This window comes from Platichthys flesus, chromosome 6 (genome assembly GCF_949316205.1).
Source record: "Platichthys flesus chromosome 6, fPlaFle2.1, whole genome shotgun sequence".
NCBI classification, from domain to species: domain Eukaryota; kingdom Metazoa; phylum Chordata; class Actinopteri; order Pleuronectiformes; family Pleuronectidae; genus Platichthys; species Platichthys flesus.
In genome coordinates, this window is record NC_084950.1 from 11,774,891 (window position 1) to 11,797,567 (window position 22,677).

Here is a 22,677-nt window from a genome sequence, read left to right on the forward strand (position 1 = left end):
TCGTGCTGTGCGCGCCTCTCCTGGTCCGCCCCCTCGAATATAACGGACTGCTCAGCCTACTGTAGTTCGTTCTTTCTTTCTTTTTCTTTCTTTCAGTCTTTCTTGTATCATTAAAAAAAAAAACTCTAAATATTTTCTGTTTTTCTAAATTATTTATTGGACTCATATTCTTTGTTAAATTTCCCTAGTCTTTAAGTGGCCTAAGATGATTAATCTCTTTCATATTGCATCCTCTAAGTGTTGAACCCACATCCTGTATTCTACGTGGGTTTCCTGCTCTGCAGCTTCTTGGTTGCAACTTTCTGCAGCAGCTCCATGGCCAGTGCGATGACGTAATTCTCCTAGAATAAGACAAGCGCGTTCACGGGTTGTATATAAAGATGGTCCAGTGTGCATGAATGAATACGGTGCACGGGCATGCCCTCTCGATCACGTGACAGCACATGGTGTCAATAAGTAGTAGATGAGTCAATTTGGATGTTACTAATGAATGATAGTTGATAAATTAACAAAATAATTTGGAAGACATAGATATGTTGTATTCATTTATAAAAACTAAACCCAGTAGAACGACCAATTATCTAGTTGTGAATGTTGTATCTGTTTGTATTTGTGTTTATTTAATTTGTAGTTATATAATCAAAGGTTCAATGTTTTGAATTTAGTGATATCTAGTGTTGAAGTTGCATGTTGCAGCTGAATACCCCTCAACTCTCCGTCCCCTTCCAAACATGAAAGATAACCTGTGGTAGACTTCAGTTTATATAAAAACACAAACGTTTTTTAGTTTGTCAAATCTGGGTAACTGTTAAACATGGCTGCCTCCGCAGAGTGGACCTGTTCTTCATGTAAATATAAAGTATTTAAATGTAGAAGCCCCATTCGAGGGTAAAGAAAACCACAATTTGTACAATTTAGATGAAACACATTAGTGAAAACATCACTAGGCTTATCCTTATATTATATTTCTGCCAATAGATCCCTTTCACCTGTAAGGGAAATGTGACATTTTGACCACTATATGATCATGTTCATTTCCCCTTGGATAGATTATGATTGAATCTCATACAACTGAATGATTCTTGGCCGGATTGCTTTAACTAAGGCATTGTTGCCTTGATGTCATCAGGGGATCCTGACCTTTGACTTTGTAACCACCCCAACCAGAGTGGGAGGGATGAGCCAAATGTATAAAGACAAAGAACTGCTTCCCATCGGGGTGCATATCACAAACTAACCTTTGTCGTATGCATCATGCTCAGATCAATAAAGTGTGACAATACTGTAAGAGAATTGTGTCTCCTTCCTCATTGTCAAAGTGGGATTGCAGAAGTTGCCATGACACACCTAAATCTTACACACTGAACCTTTAAGTTAATGATTTATGTTTTATCAAGTCCCAGTTGATTTTCTTTGTAGTAGTGTTTTTTACGATGTTATATTGGGAATCATTGCCAAACATGCTAAATTTAACATTAAAGTTAAAAAAAAAATTACTCCATGATAATGGTATCAATATCAGCCCCCCGAAATGTCCATGTTATTCAGGGTCTCTTGTCGGCTTATGACTAAATTACTCTACTTTATTAATAGCTTTAACATTTCAAACCACAGAATAGTCAGGAATCCATACTTGACATAAAACATAAAAAGTGAGAGATACATTTAAATTGGATCAAACGTAGAAACCTTGTTTCTTGGTCCTGCAGATGTTTTCAGATATTTTATCATTGAAGAATTGCAGTAGAATGAAATGAAATTGGTTCCGTGCTTACAGATACGCAACAACAAATCAAGCACGACAGTCTGTCAAGTTAATTGATCACTAGCCTTTAATCCCTTTTCCTCGACCCCAATACAAATGTCACGAGACCTAGGGACGTCATAAACTATTGGTCTGGTGCACACATAGCTAAAGCAAATAAGAATGGAAGCAATGGTGCACCTTTCCTTAGAATTTACAGATCTAGACCAGCTCTCATCATGGCTAATACCTGCATTGTGTGTTATTTAAAAGATGAAAGTGCTTTCAGCCACAGCCTCGTGTGTGCACACCCACACAGCCTTAAGAAACTTTTTTAACAACACATTGTTACAGGGTGGTGCCGGAAAACGGTTTTGTTCTCATGGGTAAACATTTTGACGTGTCATAGCAGGAAATGAAGGGGTGTAATAAGTCCTATAATAATGTGAAAATCCAGCTTGTGTGAGAGGTCTGGTGTTTGTACTTGTTTACTGGTTGCTGGTTCAGTGATATTAGATGGAACTGATGCCTTGTTGATTAAATTTGTTTTATCCTCCCTATGTTCTTATGGCAAAGTAATTAAATTCTGTTTTTCACACACACATACACACACACACACACGCACAGACACACACATTTTTTTCTCCTTGCATGGCAGATTAGACCTTATCCCGCACCACTTGGTTGACATCCTTCCTCATGAACACTTCCAACGAATTTCTACCTACGTCATAGTCAGTAGTTAAGTGGAGTTTATAATTATTCATTTATGTTTGAGCCTGTTGCTATTTGGTATATCCTTTTAAATAGATTTTTCTTCAGGTTATTTTATTTTAGGATTTTGCTCATTTTAATTCATCATTTCTTTTTGGATTTTATCATTTTATCTTCTTCCCTCTATCATTCAATCTATTTCTCCTCTTTTCACTTCACTTTTCTATTTTGCTGTGTGTTTGTGTGTGTGTGTGTGTGTGCGGGCAATTTGTTACAGTTTGTTACTATGGAAATTTCTTTATTAATAAAGTCTGAGTGATTGATTGATTGATGATTGATTGATTGACAGCATTACTTTTCTCAGCATTACTCAGAGGAGAGGTCCAATTAACCAGAATGACCTCTGTGAGAATATGCAAAGATTTAAAATCATTAGATGCTTTTATTCGGACTCACAAATACAGAGGTTTAAGATATTAAAGATATACAAGTTAATATTTGTTCTACTGTGTGAATGAGTCAACGTGTTTGGAAGAACAGAGGAGGAGATGTTATTCTCTCCTCCTCTGTTCTTTCTGTTTTAGCTCATAGACGCAGTTTGCACCTGAGAGTGTTGATCCTTACACGTTCCCAGTGTGCGTGTGGTTTAATGTGTGTGTGTCCTTTTGGCACATCTGAGTCATGTGTTATTCCATGTGGCACCAGCAAAGCAGTGTTATTGCGTGAGATAGCTCCAGCAAGTGTGCTTTCCACCAGAATTGTTTGGGTTGGCGCCGACAAAGATATGCATGTGTAGACTAATTACATGGCCTGGCGATCAGTGGGCATATCCTGGTATTGTCCTGCTGAAGCTGTTTGATGGTGTCAGTCTGAGTGCACCGAGTTGTGGACAGAATGATATTCTGCCCCACTTGACATAACCTGCCGAGGGGAGGGACCTTTATAACGAAAGTCAACAATCGCTGTGGGTGGACACATTCTTTGCTATAAAATAGAGTTTCCATTGGGGTTGCTTGTAACAGCGTTTCACGTCTTCTCTGTTTTGCCTGTTCGACGTAGAGCATCACATTATATCATCATGCGGATTGTGTGCTTTTTCTTTGCAATTCTGTGAATCACCTGCATCTGGAGCCATGGAGGTAGGGCTGACTGGAGTTTGGAGAGCTGGAGACGGAGCTGGTATTTAGACATCAGAGGATGGTGTCGATGTGCTTGTAGGTGATAATGGAGATGTGTGTGTTTCAGGTGTGCATGAGGACTTGTTTGCCAGGGATTTGGATTCTCCTGCATCTGGCAGGTGAGGGTCACATCAGAGGGTGTCCACATTCTTTCTGAGCTTTGCACACAAATCTGAGCTGTTTCATATGTATTTGTTTATGTTGTGTTTTCCAGCTTGTGTTGCAGATCTGACAGGGAGATGCAGTCTGTTCGGGCGACACCACGTTCACACGTTTGATGGAGTTTTGTACGAGTTTCCTGGAGACTGCAGCTACCTACTGGCTGGAGACTGCAACCACCGCTCCTTCATTCTACTGGGTGAGTCATAGTCAGGCGATTCAATAAAAGAACAAAGCACATTTGAATTCTAACGGTGGCTCATACTGTGCATCGTGCAGGAGTTTGATACTCACTCTGATATAAAATAGTGTTTGTACCTTTTATAATAGTTTCAAATCTTATTTATCCTCATTGTTAAAGTTATGCAGTCTGAAAATACAGGCTTGTTTGTTTCAGGCTCTTGTGTTAAAATGCAACATTTTGTGCATCTGCAGGTGATTTTGTCAATGGCAGAAGAACAGGAGTCACTCTGTATCTGGGAGACGCCTTTGAGTTGCACCTCTCTGTAAATGGCAGGCTCACACAAGGCGACACAAGGTGGAGTAATACAATATTTAAGTTGTCATGAAACAATCGTCAGTTATGTTTAAGTTCACTTCAGACTATTGCAAAAGAAATCCACAGAGATTGATGTGTGTCTCCTTTCTCTGCAGGCTGCCTCTGCCCTATGCGTCTCACGCTGTGTTTGTGGGCTCTGAGCTGGGCTTCTATAAGCTCTGGAGTGAGGAGTTCGGATTCACTGTCACCATCGATAACGCAGCCAACATCGCCCTGGCACTGACCAAGCACCACGCCAACCGCACCTGCGGCCTCTGTGGAAACTTCAACTCTGTACCGGCTGATGAATACACCGCTCAAGAGGGTGGGTACACGTGGGGAAATGGGTTCATGTCAAAAGTCTTTAACTCTGCCTGTAAGGGTTATGTGAATAAACTGTAGGAAGGCTCCATTATTACTGGAATTTAGGAAATGATTTGGGTTACCGCCGGTCAGCAACAGGAAGAGAAGCAATTTAGAACAGGAAAAGATAACAAGGTAAGAGAAACAGTGGTGGTAGGATGAGATTAAGGAGAAATCTGTCAACTCATTTGTGTGTGTGTGCGTGTCTGTGTGTGTGTGTGTGTGTGTGTGTGTGTGTGTATGTGTATTTTCAGGATTCCTAACAGAGGACAGTTATGATTTTGCAAACTCGTGGGCAGTGAAGGGAGCCGAGCAGTCCTGTCGACGTGTTTCAAAGCTCAGCAGGTCCTGTAACAACACCAGAGAGACTCCACTGGTGAATATTTTAATTTTAAACCATCTTTAAACCTACTCACTGAATGCCATACTGCTGATCCACTGCAATTTTTTTAAAGCTGACGAGATATGACAGGGACGATACAAAGTGAATGAGATTTTTATTCAACAACAATCAAAGGTCCTTTCTTTAGGTTTAATATTTTAATCAAGCAGGACAGTATTTATGAAGAACATTTTCCATAATGAAATTCCTCTCTATGTAGCTCAATACCTGTGTGTGTGTGTGTGTGTGTGTGTATGTTTAGATTTTGTCCAGCTGCAGTGTGTTGCAGACCTCCAGTGTTTTCCTGCACTGTGCCCACCTGGTCTCTCCCGAGGCCTTCCTGGTACTGTGTCAGGAGGAGGCGTGTCACTGTGACCAGAAGGAGGGCGAAGACTGCTACTGTCCAATCCTGCTGGAGTACGCCCGCACGTGCCACGCCCATGGAGTCCTGCTGCGAGGCTGGCAGGAGGCGAGCCAGTGCTGTAAGTGTGTCCGTCAACAAAGGGTCATAGAAACCTAAAAATCAGTAATCATAATATGTGTTTTTCTCACGAACAGTCCCCAAGTGTCCCATTGGGATGCAGTACAGTGAATGCACCAAGTCCTGCTCCACCAACTGCCACAGCCTCAACATCCAGGAGGTCTGCAAGGAGGAGTGTGTGGACGGCTGTGCATGCCCTGGTAACCTCCCGCTCGCTGCACCTCCTCTCCCTCGGTCTCTCTGGCAGCCGTTGTGATGCGGTGTGTGTGTCTGTGTTTCAGTGGGCAAGGTCCTGGATGGTGATCGCTGTGTGGAGGTATCTCAGTGTTCCTGTGTGCACATGGGACGACATTTCCCTCCAGGGTCCACCATCTCCCAGGACTGCAACACCTGGTGAGAAGGGCGCCGTGCGTGCACCTCACAGAGGAGGTACTTTCACAATGTTTCTAAAGTGTGTCTCTTTCCTGCAGCGTGTGTCGTCACGGTTCTTGGGAATGCACCAACGAAGGCTGCCCTGGTGAGAGAGATCCACGCCATGAGTCGATTTGCACTTTACCCCATGGGTTAATTAATTAGCTGTGTTTCTAATATGTGTCTGTTCTGTCTGTTCTGTCTGTGTGTAGGTGAGTGCTTGGTGGTGGGACAGTCGCACTTCAAGACCTTTGACAACAAGTTCTTCACTTTCACTGGCCACTGTCAGTATCTGCTGGCTAGAGACTGCACAGAGAACGGCTTTTCGGTCATCATTGAGAATGTGCAGGTAATCAGTGTGTTTCTTGTCTTTAACAGACACTTTGCTGCCACTAGCCTTTTCTTTAACCTGTCATTGTTTCAGTGTGCAGATGATCAGGACGCCGTGTGCACGCGCTCGGTGACGCTCAGCCTGCCCGCTCTGGAGGACATGACAGTGAAGCTGAAGCACGGCGGAGTTGTCTCTGTCAACAGCATGGACATCCAGACCCCAATGCATCATGGTACGCCTTGTTGGTAGATGAGTGGACTAGAGTTACATTCCACATGTGTTGAATTCAACGATTCATTACCTTGTCTTGGGCAATTTCCCAGGCCGTCTGCTTATCCAGAGATCTGTCCAGTCCTCTGTACGCGTCAAGTTCGGAGATGACCTGCGTCTAGACTGGGATGGGCGCGGCCGGGTGCTCTTAAAGGTGCATTATGTTTAAAAGATAAACAATTTGTTCGGTGATAATATGTGTAAAAAAAGAGAATCAAACAAATGTCTTGAATTGTTTTTACCAACCCAGCTGGGACCAGGATGGGCGGGCCAGACATGTGGTCTCTGTGGTAACTTCAACGGCAACCAAGGTGACGACTTCTTGACTGGTTCTGGACTGGTGGAGGCCGCTCCTCAGGCATTCGGCCAGTCCTGGAGGATCAATGGAGACTGTGAATCCTTGCACAAACATCAGATCGACCCATGTGCCACGAACCCCAAAAGAGGTATCCTCACTAAGATGTACTCGTCAATCCTCAGTGTCTCTCCTATTCTAACCTTCCTTCATTGGCTGCAGATCCATTTTTAAAGTGATTTTATGATTCTAGGCAACGGAGATATCGTTTTATGATTATGTTTATTATTGTTATTGTGATCATTATCATCATTATTATGATTATTATTATTATTATTATTACAAAGACACATGTGATCCAATACAAATAACTATAACCCTCCTTCCCCTTTCAGTACGTTTTGCAGAGGAGGCGTGTGCGGTGATAATGTCCGACGTGTTCAGTCCGTGCCACTTTCTGGTGAACCCGGTTGAGTTCCAGCGATTCTGTCGTTACGACGTGTGCGCGTGTGTGGACGGCGAGGAGTGTCTCTGCTCCTCTCTGTCTGCCTACACGGCTGCCTGCGCTGCCAAAGGAGTGCTGCTCAGCTGGAGGTCTCCTTCACTCTGTGGTAACCAAACATTCATATGCACACACTAGTAACTGTAAAGCCTGAAACATGCTTCTGCGTTTTCACGGGCCCGTAAGCGCAAGAGCCCTCCGGGTCCCTTACGTGCTTATGTATCTCTCCTTACGTGCTGACGGGTGTCGACCCCCTTTTCTAAAATTTACGGCAAAGCTCCGCAAGCTCACTCAGCCCGCAAGGCTGTGATTGGTCTGCTCTACATCCCTTCTGGAGCTGCATTTCCGGTTTCATGCCCCATAATACCGGCAGAAATCACGGAAGATTTAGAAGAACGAATATGGACCAAATAGAAGAGCACTTGGCAGAATATATCCGATAGTATGATAGCTTGTATAACCTGTCATTGACTGGCGGATTTGTCCGCCAGAAAAAGGCTACGAGGAGCCGCAGTGGCTATGTAAATAAACAATCGACGAAGAAGAAAGAAGGCGTCTCTAAGGTCGTCTCGACAAAAAGCATTACTCCGCCTAGTGTTCTGGCGCGGAATTGCTTTTAAGACGCGCAACGGTTGGGGAAGCATGAATGAAAACGAGTCTTGCGCCACAGCGGCGTGAAAAGACGCAGACGCAGTCGCAGAAGCATGTTTCAGGCTTAAGACTGCTTCACTGCAGTTTTAGACAGAGTAGAGCTTTGTGGAACAATTTAAAAGACAGTTATAATCTCGGTAAGGTTTAACTTTGAGTCTGTAAAGATCGGGACGTCAAATCCACATGAATAATCTCTTCGTATTATAATTTCAAAGGATGGTTCAAAGCTTGTTTGTGTAAAAAAGATGTTTACACATGTTTATACAGATACAAACCGAACTGAGAACAGATGAGTAATCGGGGGCGGGCCTGGTCCTGTTTTGTCAGAGCTGCAGTGCCCTGAAGGCCGAGTGTATGAGGCCTGTGGGAGTGTGTGTGACCGGACGTGCAGTGCTCTGTCTGGGGCTGAGGCCGGATGCGAGGGGGAGAGGGTCTGTGAAGAGGGCTGTTTCTGTCCCAGTGGAACGTATCTGAGCGACACTGGAGAATGTGTGACAGCCGACCAGTGCACCTGCCTGCACGACGGACAGCTCTACCAGCCCAATGACGTCTACGCAGATCACAACAGTATCTGGTCAGTGACTGTGCGTGTGTATCTTCAGAAACGAATCTTATTATATTATATTAATTTACCTTTTTTTTGTGTGTGTAGCTACTGTGAGAATGGCTCCATGCGCTGTAGCTCCCCTGAAACGAGCACTCTGCTGTCTGACCTCTTCTACGATGATGACCTGGCACCATCCAGAGGTAAAATAAGACTTGACCTATGACCTTTGAATAAAGTTGAATGACTTGTGTTGTTACATCTTTCATTTGATTGACTGTATTCAACTGTATATTTACCCTTTTACACAGTGAACAGTTGGGTCTGTCCTTAGTCTGATTGTCCAAAAAGTGTAATTATTCGCACCCACTCACAAGGCCCATCACTCCCTTTAAACACAATCAAGCTGCAGCAAATGCCCACAGTCATAGATATAGTGTTCCCCTAAATATACTTGATTTTCTTCATCGAGAGCCATGAATTATTCTCTAGGAAGAAGGTGAAAAAGTCGAAAAAAGAAATGTGAAAGAAAAAGATTGTCCAGATCCACACATAAAACCCTTCAATCTGTCCTGGCCCATGTTCCTGGAAATCCGTTTTGTAGTTTTGGCCTGATGCTTTAAATAGAAAGGGGCAAAAAGATAAGCTTCTTGATGGTGGTAATAATTTCTTATGGGCCCCAAATATGTTTTCCATTGAAGAAATTGATTGCTAACTTAATCTAATTCAACTAAGACATGTTGTGTTTCTTGATGCAGAGCGGCGGTCCACCCAGTGCCCTCCTCCGTTATTTCGTGCTCAGTGTGATGCTGGACAACAAGGCCTGGAATGTGCCAGAACCTGCCAGAACCTGGACCTGCCCTGCGTCAGCCTCGCCTGCATCCCCGGCTGCCTCTGTCCTCCCGGCACAGTAAGTGGTGTGGTTCCTTTGTGTGTGTGTGTGTGTGTTGTAGATATAGCCCCAAACATCTAAGATGGAGTGGATTGATTTCAGGTGCGTCACCGCAGAGACTGCATTGCACCGGAGCAGTGTCCTTGTTACCATAACAACCGACCATATACATCGGGACAGGCCATCTCTGTGGACTGCAACACTTGGTAAAACGATTGGCTTGCACGTGTGGGTCTATGATGGGTGATACCTGCACTGTGCTTGCTCAACAGACTTTTGGTTTTGCAGTGTGTGTGAGAACAGGAAGTGGCGCTGCACAGAGAAGGTGTGTGATGGCGTGTGCCGCACGGTGGGGGAGGGGCATTACATCACCTTTGATGGCCACAAGTTCTCATTTCCTGGCCTCTGCCAGTATGTCCTGGTCCAGGTAAGAGATGCAGAATTTTGTTGTTGTTAATATACTGTAGATGAAAAATGTACATAATTAATCTCTTAATCTATCGTTTATCAGGATATGTGTCATGGAGAAGAGGGTTCATTCAGAGTGCTGGTGGAGAATGAGGCCTGTGGAATTGTGGGACATCGCTGTGCAAAATCTGTCACAGTCTTTTACAATGGAGGATTGATTTTAATGCAACACGGAGAGGTAACAAACTCAGAGACACATGGATGTGGTGGTGGAGTACATTGTATACATGTGAGTGGGACCGGGCCATCACTCTCTCTTTCTCTCATTCAGGTGAAGATGAAGAAACCGGTGCTGCAGGGCTCACAGGTGGAGATTGTGAGATCTGGTCAGTTTTACACTCTGCTGCTGGGGAAGCACATTTCCCTCAGCTGGGACAGGGGAACCCGTCTCCTGGTCCACATCTCAGCCACGTACAGGGTACATGCGTATGAAAACACTTTTCGTTTGTTCTGGTTGAAACGTTTTTATTCACCTTTTTGTTCCATACTTGTCCTCGTGTGTAGGGCCGGGTGTGCGGTTTGTGTGGTAACTTTGATGGAAACGTCAACAACGACTTGATGAGCAGTAACAATCAGCTCGAGGTCGACTTCTCACACTTTGGAAATTCCTGGAAGGTGGTTCCCAGTTGTGCCGACGTAACACAGGTGAAGTCTCAGACATTTAGAAAAACTCGGATTCAAGATTCAAGAACTTTATTTGTTATTGTGCAAGGACGACGAAATTATAAAAGTACCATTCTCATATCAGTTGTACCTATGAAGATTTAACAGGGAAATATACAATACATGTTCATGCTCATGTGTGTCTGTGTGTGTGTGTGTGTGTGTGTGTGTGTGCGTGTGTGTGTATAGATACCGATTCCATGCAGCGACAACATTGTCAAGTTAGTAACAGTGGAGCAGTCCTGTCGTGTGATCACAGCTCCGCCCTTTAGAGAATGCAACAGCCAGGTGAGTGTTATAACAGACCCACCAGATATCACCATGAGACCATGTGCATTCATCATACTCTTGGTCTTTTCTTGACCTTTTCCTGTGTGTCTCCAGGTGGATGCAGAGCCGTATGTGGACATGTGCGTGGAGGCAGCGTGCTCCTGTCCGTCAGTGGGCGACTGCGCGTGTTTCTGCGACGTCATCGCGGCCTACGCTCAAGCTTGTTCCGAGAGGGGTGTGGCTATCAGCTGGAGGTCGAATGATCTGTGCCGTGAGTGTCAACAAGTTTTTAACACGTTTTTTAACAAGTTTGTTGTTCTGCTCACTGAACCGGAAGTTGGCCTATTTTGTCTAGGCTGTCTCTGTAAAAAACTTTTACCTGCATTACGGGGTCTAAATTTGAATTGACTTTTTATTGTTTTGTCTGTGTTATTAATTTGATCATATGAGATGTGATGCAATATTCTGAAACTCTTCTTTAATGTTAGAGGTTGTTTTTGAAGAAAATTAACTTGATTTTACTACTAAGAGAGAGAGACCTTAGTCAGGTCCAATTTTGTGAGAGGCTTAATAGAATTAAGGTATTTTCTGCAACAAGAAGGTTGCTGGTTCAAATCCCACTCTTTCCCATCTGCATGCCTAAGTGTCCTTGGCAAGATACTGAACCCCTACATGGCCCCACATAAATGTTGAGTGTAATAAAAATGTAAGTCACTTTGGACAAAAGCGTCAGCTAAATGACATGTAATGTTTACAAATGTTAGTGTGTGTGAACGAATGGTCCTTTCATTTCGAATCGGACCAATACATCTCTTTGCCGGAAGTGGTGACACAGCAGCAGTGGCTATCAGGTAATGTTATGGAGCAATAGTGCCAGTCCACTGACTGGACACATTTTTAGACTTTTTGTTATTTTGAATAACTACAAAAAAACTATTTCAAGTAGACATTTCGTGAACTGTCAAAGTTGCCCTATGTGATTACATTTTAATGCCAGTGGAGGTGATCGCCTGGACAGATCCCAAAAGATTTTGTAAGTATCATTTATTTGCCAGAACTCTGCTTTAATTTGAACACTTTGTTTCCTTAGCCATGAGCTGTGAGGAGCTGAACCCCAGGAGCCCAGGCGTAGGGGAGGAGTCATGCCAGTGGAGGTATAACACTTGTGGTGCTGCCTGCCCAATCACCTGCCAGCACCCAGATCCCCTCCACTGTTCACTCTCATGTGTCGAAGGCTGCCATGCTGTCTGCCCCTCAGGTACGACAACTACTCAACACTCACAGTATTGGTGTATTTGGACACGTTGAAATACAAACATTTTTCTCAGGCCAACTACTGGACGAGGTGGCCATGCGCTGTGTGAATCCCTCTGAGTGTCAGGTGTGTGTCCATGAGGGCCAGAGGATCTCCCACGGCAATAAGGTCATTCTGAACCATGAGGATCCAGACCACTGCAGAATATGGTAACGTTGCGTCACTCAGCGTTTTGCAGCACTTGATTCTTTGTACGTTTACGGGTGTTTGACGTTTCTCTTCTTTCAGTCATTGTGACAACAACACCCTCAGCTGTGAAGATTGCACCTCCCTCTCCACGTTCACCACTCCCACACCAACGCCAACCTACAGCGCCTTCACGACCCTGCCCTTCACCACATTAATGCCCGAGGGCACTTGTGACCGTGCCATGGATCTGGCATTCCTATTGGATGGTTCGGAAGCTCTTACCGAAGAGGAGTTTCAGGCAGCCAAGGACTTCATACTGAGAGCGGTGGAACGGTTTCGCATGGGCTCGGCTCACACTCGAGCCACAGTGCTGCTTTACCACTCTGGAGTGAAGACTTATGACCTGCAGGTAGATACTGAATATTGTACACAAAATAACGACTAAAATTTTTTTCATTTCCACATAAAAGTCTAGAATACTGTGTCTTGGTGCCTGTAGCTCAGAAATAACCTTTTCGCTGGCTCAAAATAAACAGTGGTGATCCAAACATGGTTTCCTCATCATCCTGATTCTCTTTCCGTCACGTTTGCCTGCAGGTTCAGAAATGGCTCTTTAAGAAGACTGTGCATGATCTGCGTTACACGGGGGGAGATGCAGCTTTCTTGGATGAGGCTATCAAGTATCTGGTAATCAACATCTATGATAAGAACAAGCGTGAGCATGCTGGCCGTATTGCAATCATCTTGACTGCCAGTGCCAACCCTCGGTCCATGCGCAGCACTGTCAAGATGCTCCGTCGAAAAGCCATCACCACCCTGACAGTGGCGCTGGGTCCTGGGGTAGACATGGGTCAGATCAATGAAATAACGAAGGCCAACCCAGAAAACAGGGCCTACGTGCTGAGCAGTACCGCTGAGCTGCCTGATCGTCTGTTTGAGCTGTCAGACTACCTCTGCACCTTGGGGTTGGAGCCTGAGCAGCCAAAACCTCCTGCGCCAAAGCCCCCCATGGGTAAAACTCGCCAGCTCACGACCACCACTACCCTGGCTCCTGGTCTGCAGCCAAACCCCACACGACACCTCCACAACACCTCTCCATCGACCACACTGGCATCTCCCATTTCTCCTGTCCATGACGTCACGTTTATAGTGGAGGGCTCTGATTCGGTTGGTGAGGCCAACTTTAACAAGTCGCTCCACTTCCTGATGGAAGTTATTTCACAGCTGACAGAAAAGGAGGAGTTTGTTCGCATCACTGTGATCCAATACTCAGTCACAGTCACTGTGGAGATCAGTCGGTGGGAAGTGCGGCGACAGAAGACCCAGCTGCTGCAACGACTGAGGCAGATTCGTTGGAGGGGTGGAAGCAAGACGAACACAGGCGCAGTCATCTCCACCGTCTTCCAGGACATAGCGAGCACCAAGCCGCCACGTGGCCACACCCCTTCTCAGCTCGTATTCCTGGTGACAGAAAACCCCCCCACTGACACGGTGACACGCCCTCCATCCTTCAGGACTAACACAAAAGTGTATCCTATTGGAGTTGGACCAAAATTGCAAGAGAGTGACTTGATGAAGTTCAGCTACCCTGATCGTCCGATTATGGTTACTGACCTGAACAATCTGACGTCGGTCATTCACCGTGTAGTCAACATCATACACACCACTGTGGTGGCCCAGTCCCCTACACTGCCACCACTGGTCCCCCCAACACTCTCCACTCTGCCACCTTCAGGTATGGAAGACAGACATGTTAATCATTCAGTCGACAAGGGATCCTTAGCTGCTGTTTATTTGTGAATGTGTTTTTGCACAGTGCCGTGTAAGAAGCCTGTGGATGTGATGTTCCTGCTGAAGGCTGGAAACCAGTTTGAGGACATGAAGACGTTTGTGAAAGCTTTCATCAAGGATGCTGACATAGGTAGGCTCCACCCAGAATATAAAGTACGAAAAGCTGTTGTGAAGTATTGTTATTAGTTCCACCTGTCTCCAGTTTTTTATTATGGCCCCAATGCTCTGTTCTATCCATAAGGTACATACAGTATACAGTACTACGATCTTCCTCCCCTGCATTGATCCAGTAGTTTAATACCTTGTTTGTGAGTGCAGGTCTGAATGGCACTCAGGTGAGTGTGGTTCAGTATGGAGATACCAACACGGCAGAGCTCACCTGGAAGGGAGAGCTGAGCAAATCACAGCTCCTGAACCTTGTTGAGAGCATCCCAAGCAGGACCGGCGCAGCCCCGGCACTCGGTAGTACATACACACTAACACACATTAAAGCAGACACCGATTCAAACGTAGCTTAACTGCTCATTCCGACTATCTGCAGGGTCCGCGCTGCAGTTTGCCGTGCGGATGTCCATCTCACCGAGCAGTGGAGGAAGAGTGGGCGTCCCCAAGACCGTGGTGATGCTGGTGACTGACAAATCGAGCGATGATGTCAAAGAGGCAGCTAATGAAGCACTTGTGGCAGGTAAGGGAGCCGCGATTAAGAAAGGCAATTTAGACGCCGCCGTTCAGAATTCAGTCCTTCACCTTCCTCTGTCAGAGTTCACCGACAAGAGTGTCATCCCTCAGGTGTGTCAGTGTTCCCAGTCGGGGTGGGACCAAGCTATGACAGCAGTGAGCTTGGCATACTGGGGCGCCATGGAAACCAAGACAACACCCTGCATCTGAGAAGCATGGATCAGTTACTGATGTTGCTGACCCTGGACCATGGCTACACAGAGAGGATCTGCAGAGGTGCTTACACAGGAACATACACTTAGATTGTTTTGGCATAACTATTTAAAGACAAGAAATAATTCTGTCTCTTCTGTTATAGTTTTAACAAGGATTTTACATTTTTAAATAGAATGGAAATCAGTAAAACTCATACCTCAGCTAAGGCCCAGAGTCACCTTAAAGCTAGGGTTGGTAATCCTGGATATACCTTTTGAATCGTCCTGCTAACAAACAAACAGACAGGTTTAAAACCATAACCTTGATTGGTGGCATGAGTAGAGATGTTCTGTGCTTTGTATCCCAGCTGGTCCACCAGGAGTGTGCGTGGATGATAATGGAATTCAGAGAAAGGTGAGTAATGTGTGTTAAGTTTGAAAACCACTTACATCAATGCAGCAGGCTTCAACGATCCTCAGTGCAACTGGATCTGTGTTTGTGTGCTACAGCCTGGTGAGTCGTGGCTGCTGGAGGACGGCTGCCACTCTCTTCTGTGCCGTCCCAGTGGGGTGGTGACCGTGCAGAATCACAAAGTCAGCTGTGACCGACTGGAGCCACCGGCCTGCAGAAACAACATAACACCCGTCAAAGTCCAGGAGGCCTGCGGCTGCCACTGGGAGTGCCCCTGTATGTGCATCATCAAAATCAGATTTACATTAAAGTTTCTAGCAATCACATTTAACTCATCTACTGTATTTCAATTGCACGTTAGCCACTTAAGCTGATAGGTATGATGCTGGAGGATCACACATTGTCCTGACTACTGTGCAACACTCTCTTGCTCCTGCCCGGTGTGTGTTGACAGGCATGTGTATGGGCAGCTCCACCAATCATGTGGTGAGGTTTGACGGCGTGGCACTCAGGCTGCACGGGGAGGGCTCGTGCTCCTACATACTTCTCACTGTCAGCAGAAGCCTCGGCGAAGGGTCAGAGGTCAAACTCCACAGCGGCCCTTGTCAGAATGCAGAGAATTACAATCAGGTCTGCATGAAAGCAGTGGAAGTGATTCACGGAGCACATAAGCTGCTGCTGAAGGATGATATGACGGTATGTGTGTGTGTGTGTTGCTGGTTTAGATACCTGGACTGATACTGAAATATACACTATTACTATAAAAGTGTATGTGTGTGTGATTTATTCGGAGTAGGCAGTGATTGACCAGGAAGAGCTTGCCCTGCCGTGGCGGTTTGGTGGTCTGGAAGTGGTGCGTTACGGCGGAGTGATGCTGGAGCTGAAATCAGACCACGGTTATGTCGTGGCTTTCACACCTCAGAACAACGAGTTCACCATCACGCTGCGGAGTTCCTCCACCACCAGCCACACTGCTGGACTCTGCGGTAACAGAAACAACACCCGATTATACGTTCCCCCTGTTTCTCTTTCTCTTATTTGCTTCCATCACAAGTGCAACACTTCTCTTTCCTACAGGTGCCTGTGGGGAGGATAAGGCGAGCCTCCTCTCTTTACGTAACGGCAGCTCAACCGCCGACCCATTAGCCTTTACCTCAGACTGGACTGTGGCTGCCGATGGCAGTGTGTGTCTGCCTAGGCAGGGACTTGAAAGGTGTGCGCCTGCTGCAGCTATGGGATGTCAGGCCCTGCGCTCGGAGGTGTTTCAGTCGTGCCACGATCTCGTTCCCGTTCAGGTGTTCCTCGCCAACTGTGAGGAGCAGGCATGTATGGAGTCAGATGTGTGTGAGCTCATTACGCACTATGCACGCCTCTGCAGACAGAGGGGCGTGTGTGTGGACTGGAGGAGACCTCACCTCTGCCGTGAGTCTCTTTTTTTTTTATGCACTGAGTATTTAATGTTTCAGTTCATACGCAACAACAAACACATGTCAAATATGAATGTGTACCTAAACTTTTCCCTGTTTTACGTTGTAGCATACCCGTGCCCCAGATCCACGGACTATTACGCATGCATGACAGGTTGCGTGCAAACATGTGACAACATACAGACATTGCGTGGTGACTGGTCAGTTGCCAGGGCTAACGCGACAGCCTGCATGGACACGCCCACTGAAGGCTGTTTCTGTACTGGAGGGATGGTTCTGCATCACGGACAGTGTGTGTCACCAGAGGCCTGCAGCCAGTGTGTCGACCACGGTGGACGCACGTATACGGTGAGACACATGACATTGAGAACAACATGACTGAATGTGAGAGGGAATAATTCAAACGTCTTAACGACAGAAAAACACATAACAAAGCAAAAGAAGTGTGCACTATTAAAGTGTGCTGTGAGCGCCCCCTGGTGTTTAATGTAACCAATAAAAAATTAATATGGTTTTCTTTTGTTTTTACAGCATATGCAGAGTTGGGTACCAGATGAGAACCCCTGTTTGATTTGCATGTGTTTGGACCAACAACACATCAACTGCACTGCCCGGCCCTGCAATGACGTCATAAGTAATCACCTGTCCTCTTGTTATTGTTTTCACTCATAGTGCCTTTTTTTGTGGTTTTTAAAAGCCTGACTTATTTGCTTTTCAGATTTAAACAAACCTTTCAAATGAGCTGTCCCTGTGTGTGTCTCTGTGTAGATCCAGTGTGTGGAGCCTGTGAGGTCCTGAAGGAGAAGAGGGGTTCGAAGTGCTGCCCAGAGTATGAGTGTGGTCAGTAAATAACACTATATATCATACTATTATAACAATTATTATTATAGTTATTGCAAAGCTTCTATTTGCACATCTAGCATCAGCCCCATTGTGTTGGCGGTTCAAGTTGAACAAGTCATTGCTGGTCTTTCTGAGATTTAATTCCTCCAGATAAAAAGTGCGTTTGTGAAACTACGTCAATCCCAGAAGAGAGGGTGGAGCTGAAACATCACAGCTTTGATGCTACAAACTTAGACCCAGAGATCATTTATTTGCAATAGACAAAAAAAACTGTGCTACCTCGATAGTGAAGGAAAAATATCGGCTCGATAATGTATAAGCAGTTATATGCTCTGTTTTCATCATGCACATCCACTAAAGACCTTATCTCTCTGACTTTTCAGTGTGTGATCGAGAGAAGTGTGACCCGCCTGAAGTGCCGCGCTGTGAGGATGGGCAGACTGTGGTTCTGATAAACCCGGGGGAATGTCAGCCCATACATAAATGTGGTAGGCTATCAACTCACCCTCTAATATACAGAGTCTGTAAAAGAGAGAACTCATCCATGTTGACTCTCTTAGTTATGAGGCTTCAAAAACTCTTTTTTCTGTCTCAGTCTGCAAAAAGGAAGAGTGCCCTCTCCGAGCCCCCCCGACTTGTCCCTCACATCGCCAGCTCTCAGTGAAAAAGACAACGTGCTGTGATGCGTTTGAATGTGCGTGCAGCTGCCACGACTCCACACACACCTGCCCCCCCGGGTTCATCACATCCTCCTCAACCAACGACTGTGGCTGCACAGAGACCAGCTGCCTGCCCGACAAGGTGACTGCGTGTGTGTTTGTGTGTGTGTGTGTGTTTGTGTGTGTTTGTGTGTTTGTGTGTGTGTCTGTGTGTGTGTGTCTGTGTGCGTGTGTAGCTTTCAATGCATTCGTTTCCATTTCTGTGCCGTTACTGTTTAACACTGTCCTGTTTTCTGGTTGTGTGTCTCTGCAGGTGTGTGTGGTCGGTGGGGTGATTCACCCGGTGGGCAGTGGATGGGAGGAGGGATGTGAGAAGTGCAGTTGCACCCAGCTGCAGGACAAAGAGACGTCCCTGCACATCGCTCAGTGTACTCCGCCTGTCTGCGATCGGACATGCCCTCGGGTAAGACACACACACACACTAAACAAGGCATGCATTATGTTTCTAGCTACCATTAAGTATGATGTATTTGTTGTACATTCAAGGGCTCAACCTACACTTCATCACAAGGAGCGTGCTGTGGGAAGTGCTCACCAACCAGCTGTGTGGAGTCAGGGGGAACGATGCGAGGAGACACACTAATCGGGGGAAGACTCAGAAGTGTATGTGTACAGATGAATAGAATTTATACAGATAATATATGCATATAATTGTTAATTTCCTGTTGGAGTTAAAGGCAGTTATATTTAATACCCTACATGGCAAAACTCATTAAAATAATACTTTATTCAAGTTATGGCATAAGAAGTGTTTTTTTCATGTGCATCTCGCTCATAATTGCTTAGGATGTAGATTATAAGGGGAAAAAATCTGAACATGTATTGATTTTATTGTTGATTGTGATCTCACCTGTGTGTTTGTACAGGTGGGTGAAGTGTGGCAGTCCCCACATGATAAATGTGTGTTAAATCAGTGTGTGAAAATCAAAGACGACGTGTTTGTTTCCACCACCAACGTCAGCTGCTCCGTCATGGACACTCCGTCCTGCCCACTGGGAACCGAGTTACGCTGCGACACCCAGGACTGTTGCCCCCGCTGCCACTGTGGTAAACACACATGCATATGAAGATTGCACACACACAAACACACACACACAGGGTAGGAAAACACAGCTGCAGCCATAGAATCTGGTACAGCAAGCTGGCTTTATGAGTCAGGAGTTGCAGTTACAGTATCCGTCCAGCTGGGGGCTCTCTCACCTTGTTTTGTCTATTACCCTGAATCCAACCTTATAAAGGCTTGGGTTTATTTTCCTCTTTTCATAAATGGTAATAAAGTACTTGTGCTTTCTTTCTACAGCTCCCATGGACGCCTGTGTCCTCAACAACACTGTGATCGGAGTAAGTCATGCAGAAAGCAGGACCCTCATATTGAAACAATTTGAATAGTACTTTCAGTCATCCATCTTGATCTGTGTGTGTTTGTGCAGGCAGGGGAGAGCCTGATGATGGATGTATGTACACACTGTGAGTGTACGATAGAGCGTGGTGCTATCAATAAATACAGTCTATCCTGCAGACGGTTCAGATGTCCCACTTGCCCAATGGTAACCATCGTTCCCTCGATATTATTTTTTTAACTATTCCCGTTATTGTTTATTATCCTCATAACTAACCAATACATTCTAATGTTCATCCTTTTCATCAAATATTCTCTAATCCTCTCATCAAATCTCCTCCCTCTTCATCCTTACATTTTGACCACATCATTTTCTGAGTCACTCTATTCGCAGAGGTAAATAGTTAATCAGTTTATATCAACCATTTATATATTTTCTATTCACAGTGATGTCGTGAAATAACCTGTGATATCAACCGCAACACTTTCAGGGATACACTCTGCAGAAGGAGGAGGATTCTTGCTGTGGCCGCTGTGTTCCCACCGCCTGCTTCCTGCAGAAGCCCGATGGAAAAATAATCATTGTGGAAGTATGTGCTTTGTGGTCGGTGCCTCCAGACATCATGTCACACTCAGTTACTGTTGCAAGAAAATATCTTCTTATCTTTTAATCCAGACTGGCTCATGCATCATAATATACCCTTCGATGATACAGTTTACTATAAAAAATAATTTGACATGTCATGATATACTTTCATTCAAAACATCCAAACAATTACCTGTCTGAATGTTGTGGCTGATTGGTGTGTGCTGCATTTAACTAAACTAAATGTATAGTGTAGCATTGGACAGTACAGTACAATATACATGATTAGTGTGTTATAGTATAGTATAGTGCTATATAGTATAGCATAGTACAGTACTTTATAGTGCATTATGTTATAGTATAGTATAGCAGCGTATAATATAGTGCACTCAAGTATAGTACTGTATACTGTTGTATTGTATAGTATAGTACGGTATAATATAGTATTGTACAATACAGTATAGACAAATCCAGTACTGTCAGGGACTATAAGAAAATGGTACTTTCTTGATTCATGTTTTTCTGGGTTTGTACCTACTAGAGTAGTAAAGTATAATTTACTATAATGCAGTACGGTATAGAATAGTACAGTTCAGTATAGTATAGACAAATCCAGTACTGTCAGGGACTATAAGAAAATGGTACTTTCTTGATTCATGTTTTTCTGGGTTTGTACCCTCTGGGTTGAATGCACTTATTTAAGTCGCTTTGGACAAAAGCGTCAGCTGAATGAAATGTTAATGTAAAAATGTACTGTCACCAGTACATCATGGTTTACTGTACTGTACTGTAATAAACCATACTATACTATTATCTCTACCTCCAGGTGAACACCACCAAGGAGGACGGTTGCAGCGTTCATACCTGTGGTGTAAACAGTAAAGGAGACCTCGTCCAGCAGACCAGAGTGACCACCTGTCCTTCGTTTAACCGCCAAGCCTGTCTGGATGAAGGGGTACGAGGAGCACACCGTCCATCTCACAGTGTTCCCACTTCCCCCCAGCTGAGTGTCTGCCACAAACACTAACAAAGACTCTCTCTGCTGCTCTGTTTGTTTTCAGGGGAAAGTCAGCCAGATTGGAACGACCTGCTGTGAGATGTGTAAGTTGAGCTGCGGCCTCTGCAACACCAGACTACTGTGACACGTCTGGATGCTCTGATTCTAACTAGAGAGTGTGATTTTGCAAAGGTACGGAGCCAGAGTGTCGGAGGACAGTGGGAACTCTTAACTTCATCAAAGTGGACGATTGCCAATCAGAGCAGCAGATTGAATTGCACTACTGTGAGGTGAGAGACTGCACGCACACGCACACATGCTGTCACCTCGGGGACTTTATTTAGACCTATTCATTCCCTGACGACTAAAGGCTCATTTAGGCCACCAAGTAAACACACAGTCATGCACACACATATTTTTACAGATGATTAATAGGTTTTTCCCTCGAGGATTAGCCTGCAAAGTCCAGTGAAATCCTAACATTGTCCCTCACCGTCCCGCCGTTTCTCTCTCCCTGTGGTGCTGTCCATCTGTCCGTCCATCAGGGCAAATGCCGCAGCAAGGCCATGTACTCCCTGGAGAGGGCCGCTGTGGAGCAGGAGTGTGTGTGCTGTGCTGCCGTGGAGACAGAGCCCCTCAGAGTACCCGTCCTATGTGCCAACAACACTAGGAGCCACCACACTGTCCTGTCAGTCACCGCATGCGACTGTCTGTCCAAACACTGCACCTAAACCGAGAGAGCTTAGACATGCAGATGGTATGTGTGTATCCGAGTTAAATGTACCCGTATAAAACAGCGACATAAGTCACAATAAAACAAACCTGCCAGTTTCTGTGAGCACCACTTTGATTGTCCGTGTGTTGTTGTCACGTGAATGTTCCCATTGAAATGTTTGTTGTTTAGATGTTTGAGTTATTTAAGAATGATGACAGTTTTTCCAGTTCTCTGAGATTAGCTATGTAACAATTTAACATTAAAAATAACCTTATTTATATAGTACATGGGATGGCACTTTATGCAGTGGTTGTCTCACAATAAATGGTTCTAGGTTTGAATCCCAGTTAGGCTGAGGTCTTCTGCTTTGTGTAGTTTGTATGATTTCCATCCATCTCAGCGGGTTTTGCCCCAGGTACTCCAGCTTCCTCCCACAATCCAAAGACATGCAGACTAGGGTTTATTTAATTGTCCGTAGGTGTGGATGTGAGCATCACTGTGCTTTAAGATAAATCATGCAGCAATACTAAAGTACACAGGCAGCCAACCAAGGGAAGCTGAAATATGGGAGATATGATTGTGTGTTTTTGAGCATTTTGAGTACTTCACTTTTATTTCTCGTCATACATTTTGTTGTTAGTATGTGCTTCAACTTAACTAATCTTTTCAACGGATT

At 45.0% G+C, this 22,677-nt stretch overlaps 1 protein-coding gene across 2 annotated transcripts; it reads left to right on the forward strand.

The window, feature by feature from the left end:
- The first annotated feature begins 3,502 nt into the window (after positions 1 to 3,502).
- Positions 3,503 to 22,130, forward strand: vwf (von Willebrand factor). Of its 2 annotated transcripts, XM_062390325.1 has the most exons (53): positions 3,503 to 3,597; positions 3,704 to 3,755; positions 3,851 to 3,994; positions 4,231 to 4,333; positions 4,450 to 4,658; positions 4,951 to 5,072; positions 5,341 to 5,560; positions 5,637 to 5,759; positions 5,841 to 5,952; positions 6,030 to 6,076; positions 6,183 to 6,319; positions 6,395 to 6,533; positions 6,625 to 6,725; positions 6,822 to 7,017; positions 7,262 to 7,477; positions 8,347 to 8,593; positions 8,672 to 8,766; positions 9,322 to 9,473; positions 9,558 to 9,661; positions 9,744 to 9,882; positions 9,967 to 10,101; positions 10,195 to 10,341; positions 10,428 to 10,568; positions 10,776 to 10,874; positions 10,971 to 11,127; positions 11,947 to 12,114; positions 12,185 to 12,320; positions 12,400 to 12,709; positions 12,898 to 14,035; positions 14,117 to 14,221; positions 14,410 to 14,553; positions 14,633 to 14,776; positions 14,881 to 15,045; positions 15,332 to 15,378; positions 15,474 to 15,651; positions 15,830 to 16,071; positions 16,172 to 16,361; positions 16,453 to 16,797; positions 16,912 to 17,150; positions 17,334 to 17,436; positions 17,571 to 17,642; positions 18,029 to 18,133; positions 18,241 to 18,446; positions 18,618 to 18,767; positions 18,851 to 18,967; positions 19,231 to 19,411; positions 19,665 to 19,705; positions 19,795 to 19,911; positions 20,195 to 20,293; positions 21,116 to 21,244; positions 21,351 to 21,390; positions 21,479 to 21,576; positions 21,832 to 22,130. In XM_062390325.1, exons 1-53 carry the CDS (start codon positions 3,592 to 3,594, stop codon positions 22,015 to 22,017), a joined length of 8,538 nt encoding a protein of 2,845 aa, XP_062246309.1. In that variant the 5' UTR covers positions 3,503 to 3,591; the 3' UTR covers positions 22,018 to 22,130. The 2 variants fall into 2 exon arrangements, with proteins under 2 accessions (XP_062246309.1, XP_062246307.1); XM_062390323.1 differs by lacking the exon at positions 3,503 to 3,597 and having other exon boundaries at positions 3,683 to 3,755.
- The last annotated feature ends 547 nt before the right edge of the window (positions 22,131 to 22,677 follow it).

Bases quoted from the DNA above. Each gene is read 5' to 3' on its own strand.
- vwf (XM_062390323.1), top strand. From the start codon at position 3,683: ATGGAGATGTGTGTGTTTCAGGTGTGCATGAGGACTTGTTTGCCAGGG. The intron at 6,726-6,821 runs GTGCATTATGTT...TTACCAACCCAG, and splicing joins GCGGCCGGGTGCTCTTAAAG to CTGGGACCAGGATGGGCGGG. The intron at 15,379-15,473 runs GTGAGTAATGTG...TGTGTGCTACAG, and splicing joins ATAATGGAATTCAGAGAAAG to CCTGGTGAGTCGTGGCTGCT.